Here is a 27,434-nt window from a genome sequence, read left to right as displayed (position 1 = left end):
GTCGAACAACTCTAGATTCAAGATCATATAAATAAATAAAGGTGAAAGCTACAAACACCTAAAACAGAGAAGCCTTTACAGGTCCTCCATATAAAATAAGATTATAAACCCTGAATTCTCAATCATTCCAGTCTTAGTGGATTTGAACCTAACCAAAGCCATAATGATGGTGACCTGCATGTGATTGGTGAGCTAGAGAAATAAGTTAAGCATATTTATAAAAAAGCGAGCAAGAAGTTCAATTTTTTTTGGGGTTCACTGATACCGGTGGGCATGTGATTTACAAGTAGAGAGACTAATAAAATGATTATTATTAAAAAAAAAAGCTAGTGAAGAATTTCACTGTTTCTGTTTAGATAGTTAATCATGGCAACACCGTCACGGGTTCATAATATATTTCACTAATGAGAAAATATGAAATTATAACGGAGTTGTCTAAATAACTTATGTAAAGTTTGAGTCAAATTACGGTAGGAAAAACTATTGCTCACACTTTAGCTTCTTTGGCTTGTAATTTTCCAGCTAATATGTGGTGGGATGACTCTCGTTGTAGACTCAGCTTATATAGGTTAAAATAAGATGCATTTTGATTATTAAAAGTGTTTCCCCTCAAGGAGTCAAATCCGTTTCTCCATTAAGTTGAATATATAGGTTATTTAAAATTCTTTGAAACATCAATTTCAAGCAGAAGTAAATAACTGATGGGTGCTAGAATTGATTTTGAGAAAAAGAAAACCGATCCAATCATCCAAATATGATATATGTAGCCTAACGTTAGCTATAATGATGGACATGATTAGGGGAAAAAAAGATTGCATTGTGTTTTAACAATTGGAGCTATACCAGAAACATGTAGAATTTACTTGATGTCGCTTTATGCCAAACACCAATCCACAAGGCTAGCTATAGTGATGTATATGATGAATTAAAATGATTAACATTGCCTTGCTACATAAGGGAACATGGACATTCACAATAATGTACCTATATAGAGATATCAAACCAGAAAAGATAGGGATAATATTGCTGATGGCTACCCTTCACACAAATTAACTACACAAGTGTTTTCATTAATGATGCGGCAAGGTGTGGTTGGAGGGTAGTTCTTTTGGAGGGCATTGGTAGCACTTGGCAAATAGTCCAAATGTATCAACCTGCTTGATGAAGTTTGTCATGCTGGCCCACCCTCCAAACCCAAAGCCCACCACCAGAACCCAAATCACCACAAATGCATTCACCACGTACATGAAAGTCCAGTTAGGGATGAAGAAGGGCAATTTCTCTGCAGCATTCTGTTCACAACACCACCAAAAGAAAAAGTAAAAATTTGGTTAGTACCCAAAATATCATGAACCTTTGTTAGGACTGTGAATAGGACTAATAACGTGAGTACTTTCTAGAGGCACTTAAAAGCATTAGTTTGGTCATGGCAAAGCTCATTGATAATATTTGATCAGCACAACATTGGTGGAAGTATGACTCTAGTCTAGCATATACCTAATAGCATGTTTTGATTAGCTTCTCTTTTATCAAAGTCAATTCTGAAACTCAGAAGCCAAGCACATAAGGTTCTCCGCAGAATTGATTCTGCCTTCAGAATCAATAGTAAAAAGATTTCTAGATGAATTAGTTGGACTTTGACGAATTTTGAGAATTCCTTTAATTGCTTATAGATGTGGACAACAGTCTGGACTCTGGATTGCCAATGTAGCCCCTTCTTTGCAAGCTTTTTGTTTTAAAGGTTTTAGCTTTTGTGTATGGCAGACAACACAACCTAAATTTCTGATACTATAATTAGGTCTTAAAGGTCCATGATATTAAATGTGTGGGTAACATTGTTGGAAATTGAAAACCAACATAACATGCCTAAATGGTGACAAAAAAGAATGTGTTAGAAGAGAAGTTCATTGTGGACAGTGGACATAGCATGTGAACGTATGGAAACACGATATGCGATTGCGGTTAAAATCGAAATTAATCTTGATAAAAACTCTTGCTTGTGGGGTGAGGTTTACACATGAAAATTGATTCTGATGCAGACATGTTGTAGAAACTAGAAACAAAAAAAATACTAAGATAAGATGCAGAAAGATTGGATGATTTACCTGTCTTGCAGAGGCAGACTTAAAGGTGAGCATATGAGCAGATGCAGGGATGATGTAAACTGTGAAACTGACCAAAAGGGCTCCCACAGCTGAGTTAATGGGACCAAAGAAAGGGAAAATAATAGCCAAAAACCATATGGGTATAACCACAGGTAACCGGGCTATAGCCCTCAAAAAAATGCTCCTTGTGTCATGCATTCCTATCACTTTCTCCCACACAAAATACAATGGCGTACAAGCAAACCCGAAGGTGATGAACTATCAATTAAATAAAAAAAACATCAGTTAGTAACAACCTTATAAGATACATATGTACACTTCTCTACCAAAACCTTCATTGTTTGTGTCATTTGATCAGGTATATAGGCTTTAGTTAAAACGAACGTTAGCATTCACTTCAAGAAAAAAAGTGAACGAAACTCTTATTAGAGTATATAGGTGATATGAAAATATTGGTTATGCTTAGTGTGTGTGTGCCAGCTGGAATGCCAGCTGGACACAGTTGTTAATTCTGTTTTGAACAGCTGTCAATTCTGTTAGAGGAACAGCTGTCAATTCTGTTAGAGGTTGTTACCATTCTGTTAGAGTTAGCTTAGCTGTTAGTTTAGCTTGTAGAGCAAGCTTCTTCAATCCTATATAAGGATTCAATCCTCATTGTATCGGTTAACAATTCATAGTGAATATTTCATATGCAAATCTTTTTCTCTTTCTCTGGTTTTCCTATTAACTCTTATTTTAAATTGGACAAAAGTTTCTCATTGTCCACTCAATTGGCATCTAAACACCCATAATTGTTTATTTCTTAGTATAATAGTAACTTTCAAGCATGTGAGGAGAGGAAAACCATGTATGGACCTGGTGGATGAGCATTAGGATGACAGCAGAGTCACGCCAGCCGTTGCGGGGGAGGAGAGAGAAGGCATTGGAGTGATCCAGAAGTTGGTCACCAAAGGCCCAGTAAACGGAAATAGCTGACGGTAGGGTGAGGGTGAACACATAAAGAGTAGCATAGAAATATATGTATTTGAATTTCTGAGGCTTCCACATTGCATGCATGATTTCCCTGCAATGGTCATATTACATGATCCATCTTAGTGTAATTGCAACTTAACTCTAAAAATGACCTGTATGTAACACACTCTACACTAATCAGACCCCTTCATTAAATAAATAAATAAATTAGGCTATGAGTGCTGCTAGCTGAATTTCAGGCTTTCAGCTCACTTTTTACTCTTTGTTTAGACAAAATGAATAAAATTATACTGAAAAGATAGAAGCTGCACATTGGGGTCAAGAATGGTGCATTTTAATGATAAATAGTAAACACACGCTTTTTGACAGCATTAATCTAGTTGGAAAATCAAATAATTAACGGACTTGAGTTTCCTGTGGTCGGGGTGATCCTATGTTCACGCCATCAAGGAATCTCAACCGTTCAATCAAGATCAATTGGTTCATATATTTCATGAAGATCAGATGGCAGAGATAAGCTAAAAATTTGAGCCATCAGATCTTAATCGAGTGGATCAGATTACTTGAGCGCGTGAATTTAAGAATTACGTGGCTATAGAGAATTCAAACAATTAACAGTAGATAATGCTAGGGAGAGACAAACAAGCACAATTGATGTGTTTTGATAATAGAACTTTTGAATGTGCAGCATTACCTTTACTTTTACTTGAGAGAGAGACAGAGAAATAAGTAACTAGGACATGTGTGGTAAAATGTCCCTACATTATTATTATATGGATAAAAAAAACTGAGCATATTGACAGAACTAAAGTGGAAAATTAACCAACTGGGATTAGAATTTTTTATTGCTAATGACAGAGTATAACTGTAAGCCAAGGCAGCATAATGGTGGTTCATAAAAAGTGCCAGATATCATGTTTGTCTTACTTCCAAGTGCCATTAGAATTCAATGCAGAATAAAGCTGCAATAGAAAAAAGGAAGCCGTGCAATGAAACTCTCCAGTTCTCTTTAATCAGTTTGATGCAATAAAGAACATGAACATGATTGTGTTTTCCAACTTAATAAGCAAAATAATAAAAAGAGCTTACACTGTGACAGCATGCCCGCCGAAAGTGTATAAGATGTTTGTGGCACCTGTGAAATACAAAACCAACTTGTTTGGGCCCGAGTGAGTGACATTTTCAACCTGCAAGGAAAAAAGAAAGAATTTTAAGACCAAACTAAAATGAAACAATTTCAAAGGAAAGACACCCCATTGGAGAATTAATTAATAGCATGTTAGGATTTTCAAACATACACTAAGACACACTAAAACTGTTGGTGTTGTTTACCTGGCCATGAACAAGGGCTGCAATGGTCATGTACCAAGCAGTGTAGGTGGTCATGCCTAGGCCAAGGAAGGACCAAATCCTGTAGTTGTGGAATGAGGGTATGAACACTGTGGTGGCACAGCAAGCTCCAAAAATGTAGGTCCAAGTTCTCTTGTCCAAGTTGTCATTAATGTAGTAAATGTTACTGCATAATAATGGATAAGTAAATACACAAACCCACTCTTCAAATTGAGTAATGATTCATGAACCACTACACAGTAAAACACCCCTAAACACCCCTTTTTCATAAGAGGAAAATGAAACCTTGCACAAGCTATGAGCTGAATTACAGAACCAAAGAGGAGAAAAGTGCAATTGAAGGCCAATCCAACAGCTTTCCAGTATGGTCCCAATAACCCTTCCAACACTTCAAACCACTGCATAGATTGAAATCAAAACATTAAACTAGTTCCATATAGAATGGCACTATGCATGGTATGGGAGGAAAACAAAAATTAGAAAGAAAAAAAAAACTTTGGAAATCTAACCTGAATGACATGGTTTTTGAAATTGACATTCTCTTTCTCTTTCCGGCTTCTGAACTCAATGTACAGAATGCTAATTAAATAAGCAGTCCAACTTCCAAGCAAGCCATAGAAGACTTGGAATATGATCCCTGAAAGCATTCCCAGCTGAGAGAAAGAGTAAGGCAGAGTTAACAGAACCTGAGCAACCTGCACAAAAACAAGAAACACAAAAAAGAATCAAACCTAGTTTTTTCAAATTTCTTATGCTCAAATGAAACCATATCCATGTAACCCAGAAAAAGTTCAATCACCTGATTTGAGGCACAGCTGAACCAGGCATCATAGGCAGAGCCACCATGCCAGAGAAAGTTTTTGAAGCTGAAACGTGATTTCTCCTCCTTCACATCCTCCCCCTCCTCACGCTCCACCATTTGGTTGAGGCTTGGCATGATTGCCTCTTCACCTTGCTTCAGGGAAAACATCTTGTTGAACCTGGAAACCATTTACACACACAACACAATCAAACACAAACTCACCAAACCCAGATAAAACTTTAAGAAAGAAACTGTGATCATTGTTGAAATATAACACCAAATTGTGAAGGAAAACAACAAACCAAGAAAAGTTGCTTGTTTGATCCTGAAAACTGGTGCTTTTTGTGATGGGGGGGTTTGTTTGTATAACTCAGAAGGAGGAGAAAACAGAGAGCTTTTAACAAGGGTAAGCTTTATCAGAGTGTGTGATTATTATCTGGTTTTTCCTTTTCTGAAACAGTGCCACCTTATGAGGCAGCTCTTGCGGCTTTGGTCAGAGAAGCTTCATAAATGCAGTGCTAGCTGCTGCTGCATTTGACAGAGCCTTTATATAAATGCTTTATACTACTTTTAAGCACTTTTTCCGGGTACCCTTTTATCAGTTTTGAGCCTCTTCAATGCAGGGTTTATGTGTGCAAGGAATTAGCAGAAGCTAGAGCAAGAAACAGTTACTATACTAGTTGCTGCTGCTATTGAATGAAGTAGAAAAAAGGGTGTGAAAATGAAGAAATTGGAGTGGTTTGAGGAAGGGTTTTGAGCTATGATTCTTGGGGTTGGAAAATCGAGATCTGACAAAATGTACAGATACACCTGAGAGGAAGGTGAGGTTGCAGTGCTGCAACTCTTTTCTTGGAGTGAGTCTCGATAAAGTAACGAATGGCAATTGGGTAAAGAAGGACTCTGTTTCAAGTTTCAACTCTCTGTCTCTCTGATTTTATATTGGTGTTGTTGATTTTATAGTGTGTTGTTGTGTAGTGCACTTGTCCTCTTAACTTTCCCTCGTTACTTGTTTGGGTTATATGTGTTTGCTGTAAATGGTAACACTTGTAAATTTTTTAAGAATGCTGCTTTTGTTGGTTAAAATTCATTTGGGAAATACGTTTTTCGGAATATGGAGGTAGGGAATCATCCTTCCGTGTTTGTTAGTATAAGGTTGGAAATTAGATATCCAGGCATAAAACATTTCCAGGAATGAATATAACTTTCATAATTCTCATCTTTTGATTCTCATGAAATGGGTTGAGAATCTTGCATTCTCATGGAAAAAGTAAATGTAACTTCTCACTACTCATAAATTTCATAAATTTTTTTTTCCATTTTGAATTTTTAAATTAAATAAAATTTAAAAATATCCTCAGAAATCTTAAATCCTGACCAAACACACTTATACACTTACCTAAGAATGATATTCCCAGTGTTTCTCAACCTTCTAATAAACGCCACCTAGAAGATTGAGATGCCCATTTGCTGTAAATGGTAACACTTGCAAATTTTTCACTAGTCGTAAAGATTTGTGCTTTATCTTAATGCATCTTATCTTGTACTATATATTATTTCCGAAACAAAAAAGTGACAATTTCGATAATTGTCACCCCCTCATTCTATATCTTTCTTCATAAGTTTTCTCTCCCATACTATAGTTAGTAAATAGATGATGTCATATTTATATTTTTTAATTCTTTTAGTAATATAAATAATAAATAACACCACATTTTTTAAAATAATTAATGTATTAATATTACATTTAATAATTATTAATGACATTAGAATAATTAACAAAAGTTAATTGTGATTTCTTTTAAAAAATAACTACTGTATTAATTTGACATTTGATGGTTTTTAATGACATTAGAATAATTGTGACTTTTCTATCATTAATATGATGCTGACAAAATATTTTTTTAATTTTTATGGTTATTTTTTATAATAAAAAAATTGAATGTAATATCTTATGTTCAAAATGATATCAAATATGTCATCAAAAAAATTGGTATCAAATAGTTTTAAAGGATTGATTTGAAAATTAACTTAAAAAAATTATATTTTATGTTTTCGTACATCTGGAAGATTAAAATGATTATGGTATATTAATTCAAAGCATAAAAATTAGAAAAAAAAAGAGGAATTAAAATGCAACTAGGATTAGAAAAAAAAAACTTAAGTAAGTGATATACGTATTTAAAAAAGAAAAATAAGATAGGAAATATGAAAAAAAAATTATGTATGCCGACAAAATTCTCTTATTCATTTCATTCGTACATGGCGCGAGAGATCAATACTAATTTAAAACTATTCTGATAGTATTTTTCATATTTTCATCACTGTAGACAATATAGTATTTTTCATATTTTCATCAATTTGTAGACAATTTTGTTAAGTTTTCAATTCATCGATGTTAGTGTGTTACATTATATTGTGTGGTTATTTTATTTTTAAAATGCTTAATTACATTTGTTGTCCATAATGCATCATGATTGTGCGATTTAGATCCCTAATATTCAAAATGAGCAATTGGAGTCCTTGAAATTTTTTGTTGTGCCAATTAAGTCCATCCGTTAGTTGGTTGTCCAACTGATAATGGACGTTGCAGCAACAACTTCCGAGAAATATTTGAATGTTGAAGCCATATTTTTTAATAACTCCATAAAAAAACGCCGACAATTTTCTCCCTGCTTCATCTTCCAAAGAACAACAACAATTTTCTTACAGAAATCCAGAAAGAGGGGAAGGGTGAAAATCTAGCAACCTAAAAATTGAGAAATACTTATACAAAGCTCAAAACCCTTAGCTTCCGTTGAGGCCATCACTGCGCCCATCTTCTGCAGTGAATATGTGGTTGTGAACCTCGTCAGCGTCACTCCTCTCAACTCCCAGCATACCCATCTTCTGCAATTATGTATGGGGGTGGCCACAGATATGTGGTTATGGACTTGAGTTTGGATGGCACTAGTTACGAAGAGGGCAAACACGCGGTGGTAAATGTTGAAGTATCAATTGTGAATAAAATAGTTCCACATTGGATATGTAAGCAAGAGTTAAAGAGTTTATAAGTGGAAGCACTCACTCACCTATTGCCTTAATGTTTTGTGGTTAATGTATGTGGATGATGTCCAAGACCACTTATGCTCTAAGACTCTTACCCCAATGTGTGGATGGCAAACTCTCAACCTCCTCATGAGCTGTAAGACTCTAAAGAGTCTAGAGTTCCACTGCGCCACTCCAATAGTAACAAGCGGAGATCGTGAGGACAACGCGGTGATTTCCTGGGTTGCGTGGGTTTACGATCACAAAGGGGGTTTCTTTCAATATTGGATGAATGGAGCTTCTATCTTTAAAAGAGGGAGCTGAAAATCAAATTTGAGGGACGAATGTTGAAATGAAGCAGGTGCAGAGGGTGGGGATGAAGGGATTTCCTTTAGGCTTCAATCTTGAATGACTTGATTCACCTTTCATCTCCAACCCTCAAAACCACAGTATCTCACCCACACTCATATCCAAATCGCGAGACCCATAAAAAAATCCATGAAGCACCCAAATCAGATAACCTTATGCTAGCACCATGGTTGGGTCATGTGGGTTCATAGTGAAGGGTGAAGGACTAAGGGATTCACAGTACTTGAATGGAGGAGAGAAGGATACTACACGTGATGGTTCGAGCTCCTGTGAGGGTGTCGCAGATCTGTGAAGGTGGCTCTATTTACGCCGCGGTAGAGGATGAAGACATAGGATCTGGTGTTTGCTTGGTGAGGAGGAAATAGGAGAAGGATATTGAAGGTTGGGTGACATTTTGGAAAGTCGAGATTTACGGCATGGAGATTGATGGCTGGGTGGGTGGAGTGTGGTGGTGTATGTTGCAAGTTTGTCGGTACCTTCGGTAATTAGAAGTGTGGGTAAGGGACGACGGTAGCGTGGTGCTATTGTGGTTTGGGATAATGGGGTGAAATAGACTTAATATTGGACGGAAGGTAACAAATGGACATGATTGGCTAAAAAAAAAATTCAAGGATTCAAATCGCATGTTTGGAACATTAAGGACTCAAATCGCACAATTATAATACTTCAAGGACAAAAAGTGAAATTAAACATAAATTATAAAGTTATGAAATTATTAATCAATTCTTTTCTACTTGTTCATGGAGTAAAAAGAGTTGCCTTTGTTCCTTAATAGCTTCTTTCAAAGACCTTTTTTCTATCCAAATGAATGTCTTGGTAGAAGATATGATTTCGTTTAATTAAGGTTTATTTGTTCTTTTGTAAGCACGTAACTCAATGAGAAATTTCTGTACCAGTCTTATTTCTAATGAATTAAGATAACCATTAGTTCTGGTATAAATAGTTATTATATGTTCTTTCATAGTGAGAGGGCCCGCTTGCCTCAAGCCCTTCTTTGTAGCAAAAATCTCGTTTGGAGAACCATTAACAAGCACCGCCAAAGTTGTCGTCGATATACAATAAGAATTCCAGGAGATCCACCGAGCCCCAAAACCCCACTCCTCCATCATGCTAAAAAAGATCTCCCACTCTACATTGTCATATGCATTTGCAAAGTCCAGCTTCAAAACCAAACCACTCGTACTTTTCTTAAGCATAGAGTCCACAACTTCATTGGCAATGAAGATGCAATCCAGAATCTGACGTCACATTGTGAAGGAAAACTTATTTTGTTAGATTACATAAGGCATGACTCGTTGAAAGCTTCTCGCTAATAACTTGGAAATTAGCTTGTAAACACTTCCAATAAGACTAATGGGCTGATAGTAAAAAAACACCTCTGGATTAGTCTTCTTTGGTATCCACGCTATGAAGTCCGCATTCAACCCTTTCACAAGCTTCTCTTGCACATAAGAACTCTTGAAACATTTTCATAATATCATCCCTAATCATCGCCAGAACTCTCTGAAGAAAGTAAAATTGAACCCACGCCCGATTACCATCACAAGCGAGTAATGCTTCCCAGTCAAATCTGTGGCCTGAAGTTGTAACGCCATTTCCTGATTTTTTCCTCCAACTATTGTAACTCAGATTCCTGATTCTCTCCCAACTTCTATAACGTTTGTCCCTGAGCATACTGGTTAGGATGATCTCCACCAAAAACCTCATCTAGGCCCGTTATCATATGAAGTTGGGGGTCAAACTTCTGCTCGTCGCCGCAATCGACGTCGGCATCACCCTCGCTATCAACGTTACACACGAGCACCTTGGTGTGGTTACCAACCTCTCCCATACGCAAAATGTGTAAATCTAGCACCAAGAACACCTTGCTCAAAGCATTCTCCACCTGGATCCAAACTTCCTTGCATGCAAGCCAAGTTTTTTGGACTTCTAAGAGGACCCTCGCGACATCAAACTATCTTCCATCTCACATTGCATTGTCTCGACTCATCAACCGTCCTAAAGACTCCATCAAGGCCTCGTAGCTCCATACTATTACCGGGATATTGTAAACCTTCATCCATAACTAGTGACTTGCTGAGCATGTTCTCGGCACACAAGGCTCAACCGTCAAGAACATTTGGAGTAGTAAGTCCTTCCCTTCATTCAAAATATCCTGCATGTCAACACCAAACTAGAATTCAATGATGATATCCTTTGTGTCCAAAGGTTTTACCCAAATCACCCCACACCAGAGGTCGATAGAAAGTCTCGAATCACCTCTAAGGTACCTCCCTAAGCGTCGCCTCTACGAAACACTCCAGATTATCACGCTCTTCCTCCGACGACTGATACACCACAGGTCCTATGCATCATGATGAATTCCCCTGACCCACCTTCGCCACTGACTTAACTCTCCACACCTACTTCTCCACTTGGCATGACTCCTTCATGGACTCTAACTCCACCGGCACCTCATCCTTTCGTCTTGCCCCTCACCTTTCTTTTCAAACTTAGCCCTATGGACCACCAATAGAGATTGTTGCACCATTGCTCGATTCAATCCCTGGAAAACCCTTTTTGCATCTTGCCAATACTTGAAACAAACAAATATGAATCTGAATTGCTTGCCCTATCTTCTTTGTCTCTGCAAAAACACCCTGACACGCTCTCGAACCGATCCCCTCTTGTTTAAGCCTCAAATATGTTATCTGGCCATCCACCCCATCAACAAAAATAGTGTAATCCTCGTTCTACACTCTAGCCAACACCGAATACCCTTTACACCATGATCGTTGGCCACATGTAACGGCTGTGCCACGTTGGAGCGCTTCCCCTTCAGAAAAAATCAACATCCCCTTTGAAGGAAAATAATAATAATAATAATAAATTAAATTACGCTAAACACATTTGGTGATGTTTTATATAACTAAATAGAATAAAATATCATATAAGTAAATTTGACATTCAAAAAACATCTATATAAATATTTTTAAAAATATAATAAAAATAATAAGTAGCAGAGTAACTCGAAAAAGTATTAAGTATACTTAATATCCTAAAATTTGAATATTTTAAAGAAAACGAATAATATATATATATATATATATATCTAAGATATACTCGAACTTTTGTATTAAATAAAATAAGAAATAAAGCATTTCCTTTGCATTAAATACATTAAATAAAAAAATAAAAAACTAAAAAAAACTACATCACTTTATTATTTATTATATAAATTACTAATAGTTAAAATTTTCAATTTCTCATATTTAAAACTAAATGTTAATATTATTTAAATTGCGGACCAGATTTATACGCGCAACTCGTCTTAGTGGTGGAAGTTGGTGACGTGTTGATTTTTGGTCGGAGGCTGTTATTGAATCCTTTGGTGTTGTTTTTGCGGATTTCACTTTGGCCTTTGAGTTCTTTTAGTTTCTAGCTTTAGTCATTTAGCTCTTTGGTTGGTTTTTGTGTGGTTGGACTCTCTTTGTTTGGGATGGTAAAGGGTTCCTAGGTGTTGTATAGTTTATCGAGTGATTTTTTTATGGGGACTGAATTTCGTTGTGGGGCGTTAGATTTTTGTTGCTACTAATCACATATGTCTGCTTTGTATCCTTTTGAGCTTTTTTATCAAAGCTGTGATTAATACATCATTTTATTTTCGCAATAAAAATAACTACGAAGCAATTTTGTGTTATCTTAGGAGAAACCTATATGAGAGCAGCTCTCTTAACATATAAGAGAGTTGTTCTCATATAGGTTTCCCTTTCAATAATATTTTAGCTTCCTTAAAGAAACTTAAAATAATTCAAAATTTTAAATTATTTCATTGTTGATAAAAATATTATAAAGAACCGGGTATTATAACTTATATTGAAAGCTTAGTATTTAATTTAAAATACTTTAAATTGACTTAATGATTTTTTATATTTATTAAATAAATCATTATTTTTTTAAAGGATAAGATATGATCAAATAATAAAACCAAATCCAATCTTGGGGACAATACTCTCCTAAGTGAGTATACAACCACCAGATTTATGATAAATAACATCCTTCCACAACCGAAACCATAATAATAGACCCCAGGACCGAGAATACAAATCAACATAACAAGTTTCAACCGAAGTTGTTAAAATTACTTCAATGTTAATTATTAAATTTAAGTAATATTCATTAATTATGTACACAAAGAGAACTCTAATACGATCAATTTCATACACAAAAAAGAACTCTATTACTATTTACTTAGTTGTCTCAACAAAATTATTTTTACATTATATTTCTAATGAAAAACTACTTTTTTATTTATTTAATTGCACTATAATAATTTTATAAAATATTGTAAATAAACTCATGCAACACATAGGTGGTTATATCTAGTGTATAAGGGACATTCACTTGAACAAGCATTAAAGTTAATGCACTAATAAATAATTTTTTTTATATAAATAGAATAAAATATTGTCCATAATTAGTGTTTTATCTTTTCCATTTAAATCTATTATGATTGAATTAACAATTTAAAAAAATAAAACTATTTTTCTATGTATTAAATCAAAAAGTTTCTATACAATTATATTGTTTAGAAATTTTAACAACTATTTTAAAATACTATAATAACCAATATTAAGTAAACTTGGACTCATATTAAATTATATTTTTTACTGAAAAAATATAATAGAAATTAGATCAACAATTAAATAATCTTTGTACTAAGACATCGCTTTTATTTTTTTTAGCGTTTCGCACCGGCTTCCAGCCTTGTTGCTAGATGGAATAGTTGAACCGACTAACCATTTATAAAAACCATGATAACAAAATATCATTATAAATTTAAGCGTTTTAAAACTAGTTGTAAATGTTTAATTTTTGAATATTTAGATTTTATTTATCATTTTATCTTTTACTAGAGCTAATTTTTTTGAACCTAACTAGAGCTAATTTTACTCAAATAAGATAACACTATTATAGGTGTCACATATTTTATGTTAATTTTTAATTAAACTAACCGATTAATGAAATTAAGTACTCAAAATTTACACTAGATTGATTCCTTCTAGTGACATTTTTTATTAAGGATTTGATCGAGGAGTAACAAATTTAAATACTTAAATAATAGACATTAAATTTGGTTTATATGTAATCGAAGATTTCACTAAAAATGTAATGATATTTAGCTGTGAAAAAATATAAAATAAAATGAGCCAGTAATATGAAAGAGAAAGAAACAGAAAAATCAAACTAGTATTTAATTATAGTTGAATTTATTTAGAGTTTAATGGATATGCACTGACAGTGTAAAATAGTTTTACACAGTCATCCAATCAAAGCATGCCACATATGAGAGATAATTACATTTGACTTTAATTTTAATTAAAAGAATAATATATTTTCTGATTTAGCGGAATTCAATTGGATGTCTGTGTAAAACTATTTTACACTGTCAGTGCATATCCATTAAACTCATTTATTTAAAAGTCAAATCATGCCATAATACACTAAAGGAAGAAAAACACATAAATAAAGACTGATGCCATGTATACATATGTATGGGTATGGCTTAATTTTTTATATAGGTGAATATTTATGTCATAGAATTTCCATGCGCCTTGGATTATGCCATTAGAGGAGGAGGTGATGGTGGAACCGTATAACCTAAATAAGACAGGTCATTGTTAGTATTAGAGACTTCAATATTAAAATTATATATACGAAAAATAAAAATAAGAAAAAATTCAATGATCTACCACACATGTGTTATTACTCTGAGAGGAACTATATTCACATAAATACAAGTTACCAAACAATAGGAGTTGAAATCTTACTTCCACACTTGGTTCCAGGAGGGATTATGCCTCCACAAGTTTTGACCACATAGATAGCTTTCTCGATGCTAATCTGGCTTTGAATAACCGGGGTAATATATTTGCAGAGGCAAGGGATATCAGCAGCCTTTAAGGTCTCACAGCAGGCGTCTGATGGAGGAATTTGTGGCCCCTCTTTTTTAACAAAGGCTTGACATTGAGACACTATGTCACTTAAGCTGCCCTTGCATTCAAGTTGAGCTGAGATGCCTGGCACCTTTTCAAAAACTAAGATGGTTGAACTAAGCACCAACATTGCAAAAGCTAGGTGTCTAATTGTCATCATAATGACAATATGTATTCCAATATGAATCTTGATAAGAAATATGATGGAGAAAGTTGTGAAAGCAAAGTAGAATGGAGGAACTATTATATAGAAGAACGATGGGAGGGGAAAATATTATTAAAAATAAAATCATTAATGACGTTTGCTTATTAATCAAAGTTTATGTATAAATATTAATGATTAATTACTTAGTTGACATTTTTCCATAAATGTTAGCCCAGAAAATACATTAGCAACAATACTAATAAATTATTAATAAATTGATATTAATTATTATATTAATTAATAATTTTAAAAAATATATTTAAATTTAATATTTATTAATTATTAATGACAACTTAACAAAAAAATAAATACAATAATGATAATAATAAGTAAAAATAAAATTGACTTGACTTTCACATTGATAACAATATTAATTTGATATTAATAAATTTTTATATTATTCATTCTATTAAGTACTAATTGTAAGAATATTGATTAATTTCTCATTATTAATGATAAACATGTGAAAAAAATAAATAAATAATAAAAATAATATGTAACTCTAAAGTTGACTTTGGCTATGTTTGGCATGTTTAGCTGATAAGCTAGCTGAAAGCTGAAAAGCTAGCTGAAAGCTTATAAGCTAGTTGATAGCTGAAAGTTGATAAGCTAGCTGAAAGGTGATAGCTGAAAGCTGAAAAGCTACGTGATTGAAACAAAAGTGTTTGGTAGAACTAGCTGTTAAACAAGCTGAAATTGTAAAATGACATAAAATGACATACTTGTATAATTATTTTTATATTTAACATTACTTTATTTTCACATTAATACCAATATGATATTAATATTAAAATTATTATCACTTTAAATATTTTTATTAGCTACAGTTATATATCATCTTAAAAATATAATATTTATTTTTATTAATATAATATTTATAATACTTGTGGTGCGCAGCGGTGTGGCGGGAATGGTGGCGGAAACTGCATACGTAAGTGTGAGAGGAAAATAAGTTTAGTGTTTTTATAAATATATAAGGGTAATGGTTGAATTTTAATAAAATAATAAGGATAAAAATGAGAATAAATTCAATAAGCTATAAGCTACCTGAGATAGCTTATAGCTTAAAGCTTTAAGCTACTAAAATAAGCTCCTTCACCAAACACTTTTGAAGAGCTTTTAAGCTAGTCAAATAAGCTTTAAGCTAGTCAAATAAGCTATAAGCTAGCTGAAAAGGCATGCCAAACATAACATTTACCTTCACATTCATCATAATATTAAATAGTTATTAACCATTTATATTAATTATTATATTAATTACTAACTGTACAACTTTTCAATTCTCATTATTTTTTTAGAAAATGAGATATTTCTCATTATTAACAACAACTTGAGAAAAAAATTAATAATTTTTTTATAAAATAGCAGAAGAAACTTTATTAAAAGAAAAGAGCGCGAGAACAACCCTCTCATGAACTAGAGAAGCTTGAAACGTACAAAATCAACCCGTGGAGGAACACCTTAGAGATCATGCCTCATTAAAATCTTCCTAGGAAAAACCCATTTAAAATTAAAACCTAGTGAAGTTAATAATAATAATAATAATAATAATAATAATAATAATATGTAAAATTAAAATTGACTTGTCATTCAGATTAACAACAATACTGAGCCCCAGCCTTTCAAATACCTTCTTTGTAATGTAGTTATTGACCCTAATCGTCACCACAATAGGGTCATTGTCATGGGGCGTGACGTGTGCGAAGTCTTGCGGAATAAAAGCAATGGACCATGATTCACCCAACATTCCTTTGAATAATTTGTGTGCACGGAATTGACTGCCGCTATATACCATTTTTCTGACCTTGCCAGATAATCGTCCACCTCCAAATCCACCCGAAATGGACAAGCAATGGTCATATGGCTCTCCCAATTCATCCACAATTTCCTTGCCCGTTAGTGCTGCAGTTGTTTGAGTCGCCTGCGTTTGGGCCGCCAGGGCTGGCTTAGTGATAACAAAGTTGGGTAATTGACCCGCCTTTATCAAATGTTTTATTCTTTTCGCAAAGTCCAACAATTATCAGCGGTATGACCAATATCTTTGTGGAAGTCACACCACTTATTTGTGTTCACATTCGCTGGAGGTCGCCGAGGAGGCCTTGGGTAATGTACAACATTTGTTTGTCCAACGACGCACAAAATAGTACTTAATGGAGCGTTCAATTATTATTGTTGTAACGCAGTGGGTGCTCTTAGTGCTTGAGAAACTTGTGGCGGCGGTACAGCTGGGGAGTTTATGTGCCACATTCAACTTTGTGGTCCCTGCCTTTGTTGTTAAGGTGCGAACTTTAGTTGGCGCGGCGTTTGAACCGGTCTGGAATCTTTGGGCGCACATTGTTGTTCACTTGGGATGGCAGAATTTGTACTTGACTAAAAATCCTTATGCCATTCCTCCCTTTCCTTTTTTAACTGATCATCTTGATCCACCAAGATGAACTCCTGAACTCTGGCACGTAGCTCAGACATATCCTGTGCCGGTCTTCGTGTTAAATCGTTATTCAAAGATCCCGCCGCAGACCATGTTTGAACGCTGTCACACAGACCAGCAGGTTGGCGTCCTCCAACTTGACTGAAATTTTACTGAAGCGCACCATGTTTGTTTTTATCCTTTCACCATGTTGCTGGCGAACATTAAACAAGTCTGCAATGGTTACCTTTTGGGGTTGGTCGGCAGAAAATTGAATCAGATACTTAGTAGACAAGTCCGTAAAGTTACGAACAACATAAGGCGGTTGCTTGATAAACCATGTCATAGTTGTGCCTTTGAATGTTGAAGGTAATAAGCGACACTTGACAGAGTCCGTGGCCCCGCCTATAACCATTTTTGTATTGAAATGCCTCAAATAGTCCACCAGGTTTGAGTCACCCGAATACATATCTAAAGTTAAAGTCTGCAAATGCTCCGGAATCTCCACCGACGTTACCGCTGGTGCAAATGGTTGGAATTCCACAACATTCTCCTCTTCAACGTGTCGCCCATGGCGAAAATCACGCATCTGGTTCAAATGCTCCACCTGAGCCTGCAAATTCTCATTTTGGCGCTGGACCGCATATATAGTGTCCAGTACCTGTTTTAGATCTGCCGGAGTAACACCTCGTGTTGGATCTAAATCTCCATGTGGTACCTTTTTCTTGCTACCGACCTAGATTCGCTCCTTTCGGTGTCAGAATTCCTTCCCCAAGGCCCAGTTCTAGAATAACTAGTTGATCTGGGTTGATTATTGAGGTTGGATCTGACATCGGACTTGCCTGATACCGTGCCACATGCGACAGAACCGCCTCAGAGGAAGCCTCATACTCCATCTGAGGGTTAGACTAAAAAGCTTGACCTGAGATCTGATGGCATTCCGACCGCCGCCTCTCCGGCGCGGTGCACGACGACTGAGTCCAAATCTAGTCTCCATCAACTGCAACCCTAACCTCTTAGCGTCATTCGTAAAACACCCGAGTCAGAGTCACAGACGACGCCAATGTTCCGTACTAGAGGTCTACAAGGTATGTGAGAATATTCTAGTAAACCTTAGCATAGCACAAATAAGGAAAGATGATATATTAAGAGTACTATTTCATTTAGTGAGTAAAAAAGCTACTAGTACAATGGAGGAGCCCCTTTTATAGTGGGTGGATCCCCTTCTAGAAGACTTAGGGGAATTGGGCCTTACAACCAAGGCCCAATTCCCAATACAAATAAGTAAACTACGCCTTGATCCAATTGCTGAGGGAACCCTACTGACGCTTGACTTGCCTGCCGGGTCATGTGATGGGCGCTCTTCTGATGATGGATCCTCAGTTTCGCGTCTTGTTGTCATCTGTGGCGGGTCCCATGGCTTGTGAAGTGCCCACCCAGCCCAAGCACCTTGTGTAAGGTTCACATGTGTTCTCCCTTTAAGAAGAACATACAATTCGATATGTTTTACTGATCACAAAGACAATGGGAACAATGACACAAAGCTATGAAGATCATGGAAATACTGCGGAGTCCAAGAGAATCAAACGAAAACAAGAAGACTAAAGCAAAGAAACAAAGGAAGTTGAAAAAACGTCAATTCAAGGTCAAAGAGAAGATCTACATGAAGATTATGAAGATCAAGACAAGTCCAAGTCAAGACAAACTAAACTATAACAAGACAAGGTCAACACAAAACAAAGAGGAATTAGACCAGGTAGACCAGATCAAGACAAAGTTAAAGAAACGCAAAGAGGATCAAGACCAAGAGCTCCTTGAAGAATGGTGAAGACAAGCTCGAAGAAGAAACATCAAAATACTTGATGACGGAGGACAAAGCATTGAGAAATAGTGAAAACATGCATTCAAAGACAAAATGGACAAAGTCCATGGTACAACATCGTCTGCATGTCCAACCAGTCTAAGTCTGCTAGCTTCGTTTGAAGATACAAAGCCATCGTCTGAAGACTTCAAACGCCCACCAGCAAAGCACAGCGTCTAGGAAAAAGAAGCTATAGATAAGAAGAGCTAAAGATAACCAGGAGATAGTCATGTGCTTCCCTAGAATAGCACAAGACTTGCATCAATATAAAAGCAACAGTTCAATACAATAAGACACCATCAGTCAAAGAAATCAAAGCATTTGCTTCACGAAGATAAACAAGGATTGCTGATAAGAGAGATTAATAGTGGAAAAGGAATGGCTATGAGCTTATGCCATCCCCATAAGCAGTAAAATATGGCAAGGTCCATGCATTCATAGTCTGATCATTTAAAGCGCTAAAAGCCAAGAGTGTGTGTGAAGGAGTTTCACAAGTCTCCACCAACATCTGATTTCCTAAGTCTAGGAAGACAATGCTCAGATCGCCCAAAGCTCAATGTTTCACAAAACCACAAAACGCTATTTGACATCCACTTCTGCGCAAAGAAATGTTGTTCAAAGAGAAATCAAAGTCATGATGACTCAAGCTTTCAGAGGAGGAACAAGTCTCCTGAGGAAGCAACTAGAATTAGGCTTAGCTCCTTAGGAAGTAACTGGAAACAAGCAACCATAAATAAAGTACTATGTGAAATTCCGGCACAAGTATGGACAGATGTTTTACACGATGTCTAGGACATCTTGTATAACATATTACAATCAAAAAAACAAATTTGACAGAATGTAATTTAACTGTAAAAGAACACACAGGATTGTTAACCCAGTTCGGTGCAAAATCACCTACGTCTGGAGGGTTTTCACCCGAGAAAGATAATCCACTATATCATATAATCAAGTACACAAGGTCTTAGATGAATAGCCCCTATTCATAGCCCCTTTCCCTATTTCTATAGTGTCTTATTACTTAGTCCTCCCCCTAAGTATGAGAGCCCCTCTCACTTTATCACACAATCACTGCCACAGTGATTGATCCCTTACAATCAGAGTAAAGACAGATCACACGATCAAACAAATCACACAAGCTACTCTTAGCTTAACCAGATTCAGTAAAAGCTGCTAAGAGAGTTACACAATAAGAACACAGTATGAACTCACAAGAAAACCCTAATATTTTATCTGCTTGAATTCGTAACCTATTAGCTAGGTCTTGGTCTTCATATATAGCAGTTCCTCAGGCCTTGTCTTCGATGGGCTTGGGCAACAAAGAGTCCATTGTTGGGTCCAGGTGGGCTAGCATCCTGCCTGCTAGGTAGCGTTCAAAACGGGGCGCTGTCTGCTACGCTATAAGGAAATAACGTTGCGCCCTCACTAACACCAATTAGTTTTGGCGTAGTGGTAAGCGCGTGATCCTTCAATTGGTATTAGAGCCTGGTTCCGTGTTCGAATCCCACGGAAGGCATGCTGTGCAGCTAGTTTGGCTGGCAGGTGCTGGGGGGGGGGGATTGTTGGGTCCAGGTGGGCCAGCATCCTGCCTGCTAGGTAGCGTTCGAAACGGGGCGTTGTCTGCTACGCTATAAGGAAATAACGTTGCGCCCTCACTAACACCAATTGGTTTTGGTGTAGTGGTAAGCGCGTGATCCTTCATCCATAACACAAACATGAAGTCTATCTTTTTAAAGCAGCAACAAATCTCTAATTGCTAAGATTTGAACAAAAGATAAACCTTCCACAGACAACCGTTAGATCAAACCTGCTGGAATCAATTTGATCACACTTAGCATATTCATTATACAGCACGCAGAAGCCTTATAACAACCCTAGCTTGTTGACCACTTGATCAATCCAACGCTTCTGAGATAAAACACTTAACCACACACAGCAGGCCCACAAGGACAAATGTTACAACCAAGATGCTACAACATCATGTCCCACATCTTGCCACAGAAACACTTAGCTAAAATGTAGACAATCCAAGACAAATGAACAACACTATGCTTGCTCACATGTGACTAGTTAGGCCTAGTGCAAAAGTACTAATTAAGGCTATGTAGCAAGAAGAAGAAGAAGATTTGAGCCAATCAATCATGAGCCATGGAGCAAGAAGAAGAAGAAGAAGCTCGCTGATGTTGATGGTCCAACTCTACACTCCCACCTTCACAAGACCTCAAATGCAGAAGTAACAGCGAGATGAAGAATAGCAAGGCAGAGCCGACTTAACGAAGACATTCAAGCCTATGCTAAATGGAAGACTGATCCTGATCAAGAGCGCCCAACTCAACAAGGTGATCAAGTTAATTCCAGGAAAAGATTGAGAACAACTCATTGTTTACTAGCTCTATCCTACACAACTAGAGATGGATTGATTTTATTGTAGTCTGTATATTGTAATACCTAGGTTTTAGAATTAGAATAGTTAATTAAATTCTGACTCACGCCAAGGATGTTGTGTAAGCGTGAAAGGAACCTGAACAAGTGTTCGATGATTTTTCGAGTGAAACTGTATAGACTACTCAATATATGTTTAATTATGACACTATAGTTAGTTTGAATGATAACACGAGTCGTATTCGCACCCGACTAAGGTTCGGAGTGTCCGAAAAAGGCAAATTCTGCTACTAGAGAACTATCTAAGCTATATTTCAAATTGGTAGGAAAATAAGACCCATAGGGTATTTTTCTGAGAACATGTGTTCCATTACAGAACTTTTGACTGTAAGCTCGATAGGTTTCGCTTTTCGGAAACCCGATAAAGATACTTTATCTCCACAGGGACTTAAGTGAGACCCTAAACCAAAGATTTTTGTGTTCGAAATTTCTTCCGAAGTTTCCGTCTACGTTGTCTTAATTCTTTCACTGCTAGGAATCTTTCTTGTGAAGGAAATTTTCTCATCCGATGTTGTTGGGTAATCCGCAAGTCTACACATTTTGCTCGATTTTAATTATTGACCCACAAGGATTGTGAGTGAAAATCTCATTTTAAGTCTTAAGTTTGAATGTTGAAAAGCAAATGAAATTACGGATTTTGAGTTTGTCATTTGTTGTGACAATTATATGTCTAGTAGCAATGATTAAATATAAGAAAACAGAGATTGAAATGCTTTGGGTTCTTGTTCAACTAAGTTTAAGAAAACCAAACCTAAACATATGAATCGTGAATTTCTCCTTGATGCTCTAATATGAACAACTACCTATCGATGTCTCACATAGGTAATAATCTCAAATCAAAGGATAAGTCAATTCCTTGCGCAAAAAACTCGTTTGGAGAACCATTAACAAGCACCGCCAAAGTTATCGTCGATATACAATAAGAAATCAAGCCACCGAGCCCCAAAACCCCACTCCTCCATCATGCTAAAAAAGATCTCCCACTCTACGTTGCCACATGCCTTTGCAAAGTCCAACTTCAAAACCAAACCACTCGTACTGTTCTTAAGCATAGAGTCCACAACTTCATTGGCAATGAAGATGCAATCCAGAATCTGACGTCACATTGTGAAGGAAAACTTATTTTGTTAGATTACATAAGGCATGACCCGTTGAAAGCTTCCCGCTAATAACTTGGAAATTAGCTTGTAAACACATCCAATAAGACTAATGGGCTGATAGTAAAAAAACACCTCAGGATTAGTCTTCTTTGGTATCCACGCTATGAAGTCCGCATTCAACCCTTTCACAAGCTTCCCATGCACATAAGAACTCTTGAAACATTTTCATAATATCATCCCTAATCATCGCCAGAACTCTCTGAAGAAAGTAAAATTGAACCCATCTGGCCTCGACGCCCGATTACCATCACAAGCGAGTAATGCTTCCCAGTCAAATCTGTGGCCTGAAGTTGTAACGTCATTTCGTGATTTTTCCTCCAACTACCAACTTCTATAACGTTTGTCCCTGAGCATACTGGTTAGGCTGATCTCCACCAAAAACCTCATCTAGGCCCGTTATCATATGAAGTTGGGGGTTAAAATCCTGCTCGTCACCGCAATCGACGTCGGCATCACCCTCGCTATCAACGCTACACACGAGCACCTTGGTGCGGTTACCAACCTCTCCCACATTCGAAATGTGTAAATCTAGCACCAAGAACACCATGCTCAAAGCATTGTCCACCTGGATCCAAACTTCCTTGCCTGCAAGCCAAGTTTTTTGGACTTCTAAGAGGACCCTCGCGACATCAAACTATCTTCCATCTCATATTGCATTGTCTCGACTGGTCAGCCGTCCTAAAGATTCCATCAAGGCCTTATAAAATTGTAGTTCCATACCATTACCGGGACATTGTAAACCTTCATCCATAACTAGTGACTTGCTGAGCATGTTCTCGACACACAAGGCTCAACCGTCAAGAACATTTGGAGTAGTAAGTCCTTCCCTTCATTCAAATATCCTGCATGTCAACACCAAACTAGAATTCAAGGACTATATCCTTTGTTTCTAAAGGTTTTACCCAAATCACCCCACACCAGAGGTCGATAGAAAGTCTCGAATCACCTCTAAGGTACCTCCATAAGCGTCGCCTCTACGAAATACTCCAGATTATCACGCTCTTCCTCCGATGACTGATACACCACAGGTCCTATGCATCATGATGAATTCCCCTGACCCACCTTCGCCACCGACTTAACTCTCCACACCTACTTCTCCACTTGGCATGACTCCTTCATAGACTCTGACTCCACCGACACCTCACCCTTTCGTCTTGCCCCTCACCTTTCTTTTCAAACTTATACCTATGGACCACCAATAGAGATTGTTGCACCATTGCTCGATTCAATCCCTGGAATGCCTTTTTTTGCATCTGGCCAATACTTGAAACAAACAAATCTGAATCTGAATTGCTTGCCCTATCGTCTTTGTCTCTGCAAAAACACCCCAACACGCTCCCGAACCGATCGCCTCTTGTTTAAGCCTCAAATATGTTATCTAGGCGTCCACCCCATCAACAAAAAAACAGTGTGATCCTCTTTCTACACTCTGGCCAACACCGAATACCCTTTACACCATGATCGTTGGCCACATGTGACGGCTCCGCGATGTTGGAGCGCTTCCCCTTCCGAAAAAATCAGCATCCCCTTCGAAGTAAAATAATAATAAAAAATTAAATTACGCTAAACACATTTGGTGATGTTTTATAATTTAAAATCTATAAATTATCATATTTTTATATGCATATATATATATATAAATAAATAAATAAGTGAAATTGATTGAAACAACTATTAGATTCTATATCTAGTATAATAATATATAAATCTTAAACATAAATAGAATAAAATATCATATAAGTATTTTTGACTTGCAAAGATATTAAATGTTACATTCAAAAAACATCTATATAAATATTTTAAAAAATATAATAAAAATAATAAGTAGCAGAGTAACTCGAAAAAGTATTAAGTATACTTGCTTGGGGTTTTCTTTTTCTTCTTAAGAGCTCAGCAGGGTTGGTAGATGATTGTTTTTTGGGTTGGATTGGGTGTTTTTTGGTGGTCTTTTGCACCCTCTTGAGGCGGGTTGTATATCTCAGACTTTTTCCTCATTAATTCTAATAATTTTTGCTTTCGAAAAAAAAGTATACTTAATATACTAAAATTTAAATATTTCAAAGAAAGAGAATAATATATATATACATATATCTAAAATATACTCGAACTTTTGCATTAAATAAAATAAGAAATAAAACAATTCCATTGCATTAAATACATTAAATAATAAAAATAAAAAATAAAAAGTCTACATCCACTTTATTATTTAATATATTAATTAGTAATAGTTAAAATTTTCAATTTCTCATATTTAAAACAAAATATTAATATTATTTAAATTAAAATTATTAATTACTTCTTGAGGAGAAATTTTAAATAATATTAATAATTTAAATTGTCTGCCTTAACATTAGTAACAAATTTTACATTTATAGTTGATTATAAAATTTTCAATTTCTTATATATTAAAACTAAAATTATTTTATTTTCAATTATTATTATTAAATTGGGTAATATTAAAAAATAAATAATAAAATATTATTATTTTTACGTCAAAAAAGTATATTAAGTTTTAAAAGTAAATTTTATGTCAATAAGTTAAGTATATTATATTATATATATATAAGTAAAGTTTACTTGAATTTTACATTGAAAAGATTAATTAATTATTTATTATCCTTTTGATTAGTATATAAATATTAATTTTAAACCACTTATATATTTAACTAAAACTTAGTAAATATTAATCGTCGACTTGAAGTTGTGATAAAGTTAAAATATATAAAAATTATATAAAGTAATATCTTTGATATTAAAACTTAAAAGTAAGATTTTTTGTGAAAGTAAAGTAAGATATATATTGATGCTTCTGTCGTTGGAGTTATCAAATTCCCATGGTGTTCTGACTAGGGCGAGGAGTGTTTTGTTGATGGGAAAATACTTGGACATGATGTATTAATGTATGATTATACGAATGAGGTTGCTTTGAACCAAATTGCGGACCAGATTTATACCCGCAACTCGTCTTAGTGGTGGTAGTTGGTGACATGTTGGTTTTTGGTCGGAGGCTGTTGTTGTATCCTTTAGTGTTGTTTTGTTGCTACTAATCACATATGTCTACTTTGTATCCTTTTGAGCTGTTTTCTGAAAGCTGTGATTAATACATCATTTTATTTTCGAAATAAAAATAACTACAAAGCAATTTCGTGTTATCTTAGGAGAAACCTATATGAGAACAACCCTCTTAACATGTAAGAGGGTTGTTCTCATATAGGTTTCCTTTCAATAATATTTTAGCTTCCTTAAAAACACTTAAAATAATTCAAAAATTTAAATTATTTCATTGTTGATAAAATATTATAAAGAACATGATATTATAACTTATATTGAAAGCTTAGTATTTGGTTTAAAACTTAAAATACTTTAAATTGACTTAATGATTTTTTTTGTATTTATTAAATAAATCATTATTTTTTTAAAGGATAAGATATGATTAAATAATAAAACTAAATCAAATCTTGGGGGCAATACTCTCCTAAGTGAGTATCAATTTTTACAACCACAAGATTTATGATAAATAACATCCTTCCACAACCGAAACCATAACAATAAACCCCAATACAGAGAATACAAATCAACATAACAAGTTCCAACCATAGTTGTTAAAATTACTTCAATGTTAATTATTAAATTTAAGTAATATTCATTAATTATGTAGACAAAGAGAACTCTAATACGAGCAATTTCATACACAAAAAATAACTCTATTACTATTTACTTAGTTGTCTCAACAAAATTATTTTTACATTATATTTCTAATGAAAAACTACTTTTTTATTTATTTAATTGCACTATAATAATTTCATAAAATATTGTAAATAAACTCGTGCAACACATAGGTGGTTATATCTAGTGTATAAGTGACATTGACTTGAACAAGCATTAAAATTAATGCACTAATAAATAATTTTTTTATATAAATAGAATAAAATATTGTCCATAATTAGTGTTTTATCTTTTCCATTTAAATCTATTATGATTGAATTAACAATTTAAAAAAGATAAAACTATTTTTCTACGTAATAAATCAAAAAGTTTCTATACAATTATATTGTTTAGAAATTTTAACAACTATTTTAAAATACTATAATAACCAATATTAAGTAAACTTGGACTCATATTAAATTATATTTTTTACTGAAAAAATATAATAGAAATTAGATCAACAATTAAATAATCTTTGTACTAAGACATCGCTTTTATTTTTTTTAGCGTTTCGCACCGGCTTCCAGCCTTGTTGCTAGATGGAATAGTTGAACCGACTAACCATTTATAAAAACCATGATAACAAAATATCATTATAAATTTAAGCGTTTTAAAACTAGTTGTAAATGTTTAATTTTTGAATATTTAGAGTTTAGTTATCATTTTATCTTTTACTAGAGCTAATTTTTTTGAACGTTACTTGAGCTAATTTTACTCAAATAAGATAACACTATTATAGGTGTCACATATTTTATGTTAATTTTTAATTAAACTAACCGATTAATGAAATTAAGTACCCAAAATTTACACTAGATTGATTCCTTCTAGTGCATTTTTTATTAAGTACTTGATCGAGGAGTAACAAATTTAAATACTTAAATAATAGACATTAAATTTGGTTTATATGTAAACGAAGATTTCATTAAAAATGGAATGATATTTTGCTGTTAAAAAATATAAAATAAAATGAGCCAATAATATGAAAGAGAAAGAAACAGAAAAATCAAACTAGTATTTAATTATAGTTGAATTTATTTAAAAGTCAAATCATGCCATA

At 34.8% G+C, this 27,434-nt stretch overlaps 2 protein-coding genes across 2 annotated transcripts; both read right to left on the bottom strand.

The window, feature by feature from the left end:
• Positions 1-838: 838 nt before the first annotated feature.
• Positions 839-6,164, bottom strand: LOC130723018 (auxin transporter-like protein 1). The gene is made up of 9 exons (XM_057573927.1): positions 5,532-6,164; positions 5,227-5,407; positions 4,937-5,122; positions 4,713-4,825; positions 4,410-4,593; positions 4,167-4,264; positions 2,961-3,168; positions 2,106-2,363; positions 839-1,292 (listed from the first exon to the last, which is right to left on the bottom strand). The coding sequence occupies exons 2-9, from the start codon at positions 5,395-5,397 to the stop codon at positions 1,071-1,073; spliced, it is 1,440 nt and encodes a 479-aa protein (XP_057429910.1). The 5' UTR covers positions 5,398-5,407; positions 5,532-6,164; the 3' UTR covers positions 839-1,070.
• A 7,660-nt stretch (positions 6,165-13,824) lies between these two features.
• On the bottom strand, positions 13,825-14,784 carry LOC130726719 (putative lipid-transfer protein DIR1). Its single transcript, XM_057578017.1, has 2 exons — positions 14,433-14,784; positions 13,825-14,262 (listed from the first exon to the last, which is right to left on the bottom strand). The coding sequence occupies exons 1-2, from the start codon at positions 14,755-14,757 to the stop codon at positions 14,222-14,224; spliced, it is 366 nt and encodes a 121-aa protein (XP_057434000.1). The 5' UTR covers positions 14,758-14,784; the 3' UTR covers positions 13,825-14,221.
• Positions 14,785-27,434: the final 12,650 nt, after the last annotated feature.

The sequence above is a fragment of the Lotus japonicus genome, chromosome 6, assembly GCF_012489685.1.
Source record: "Lotus japonicus ecotype B-129 chromosome 6, LjGifu_v1.2".
NCBI lineage: Eukaryota > Viridiplantae > Streptophyta > Magnoliopsida > Fabales > Fabaceae > Lotus > Lotus japonicus.
Note: the sequence above shows the minus strand (reverse complement) of the source record. Positions and strands in the feature narration are given on the sequence as shown.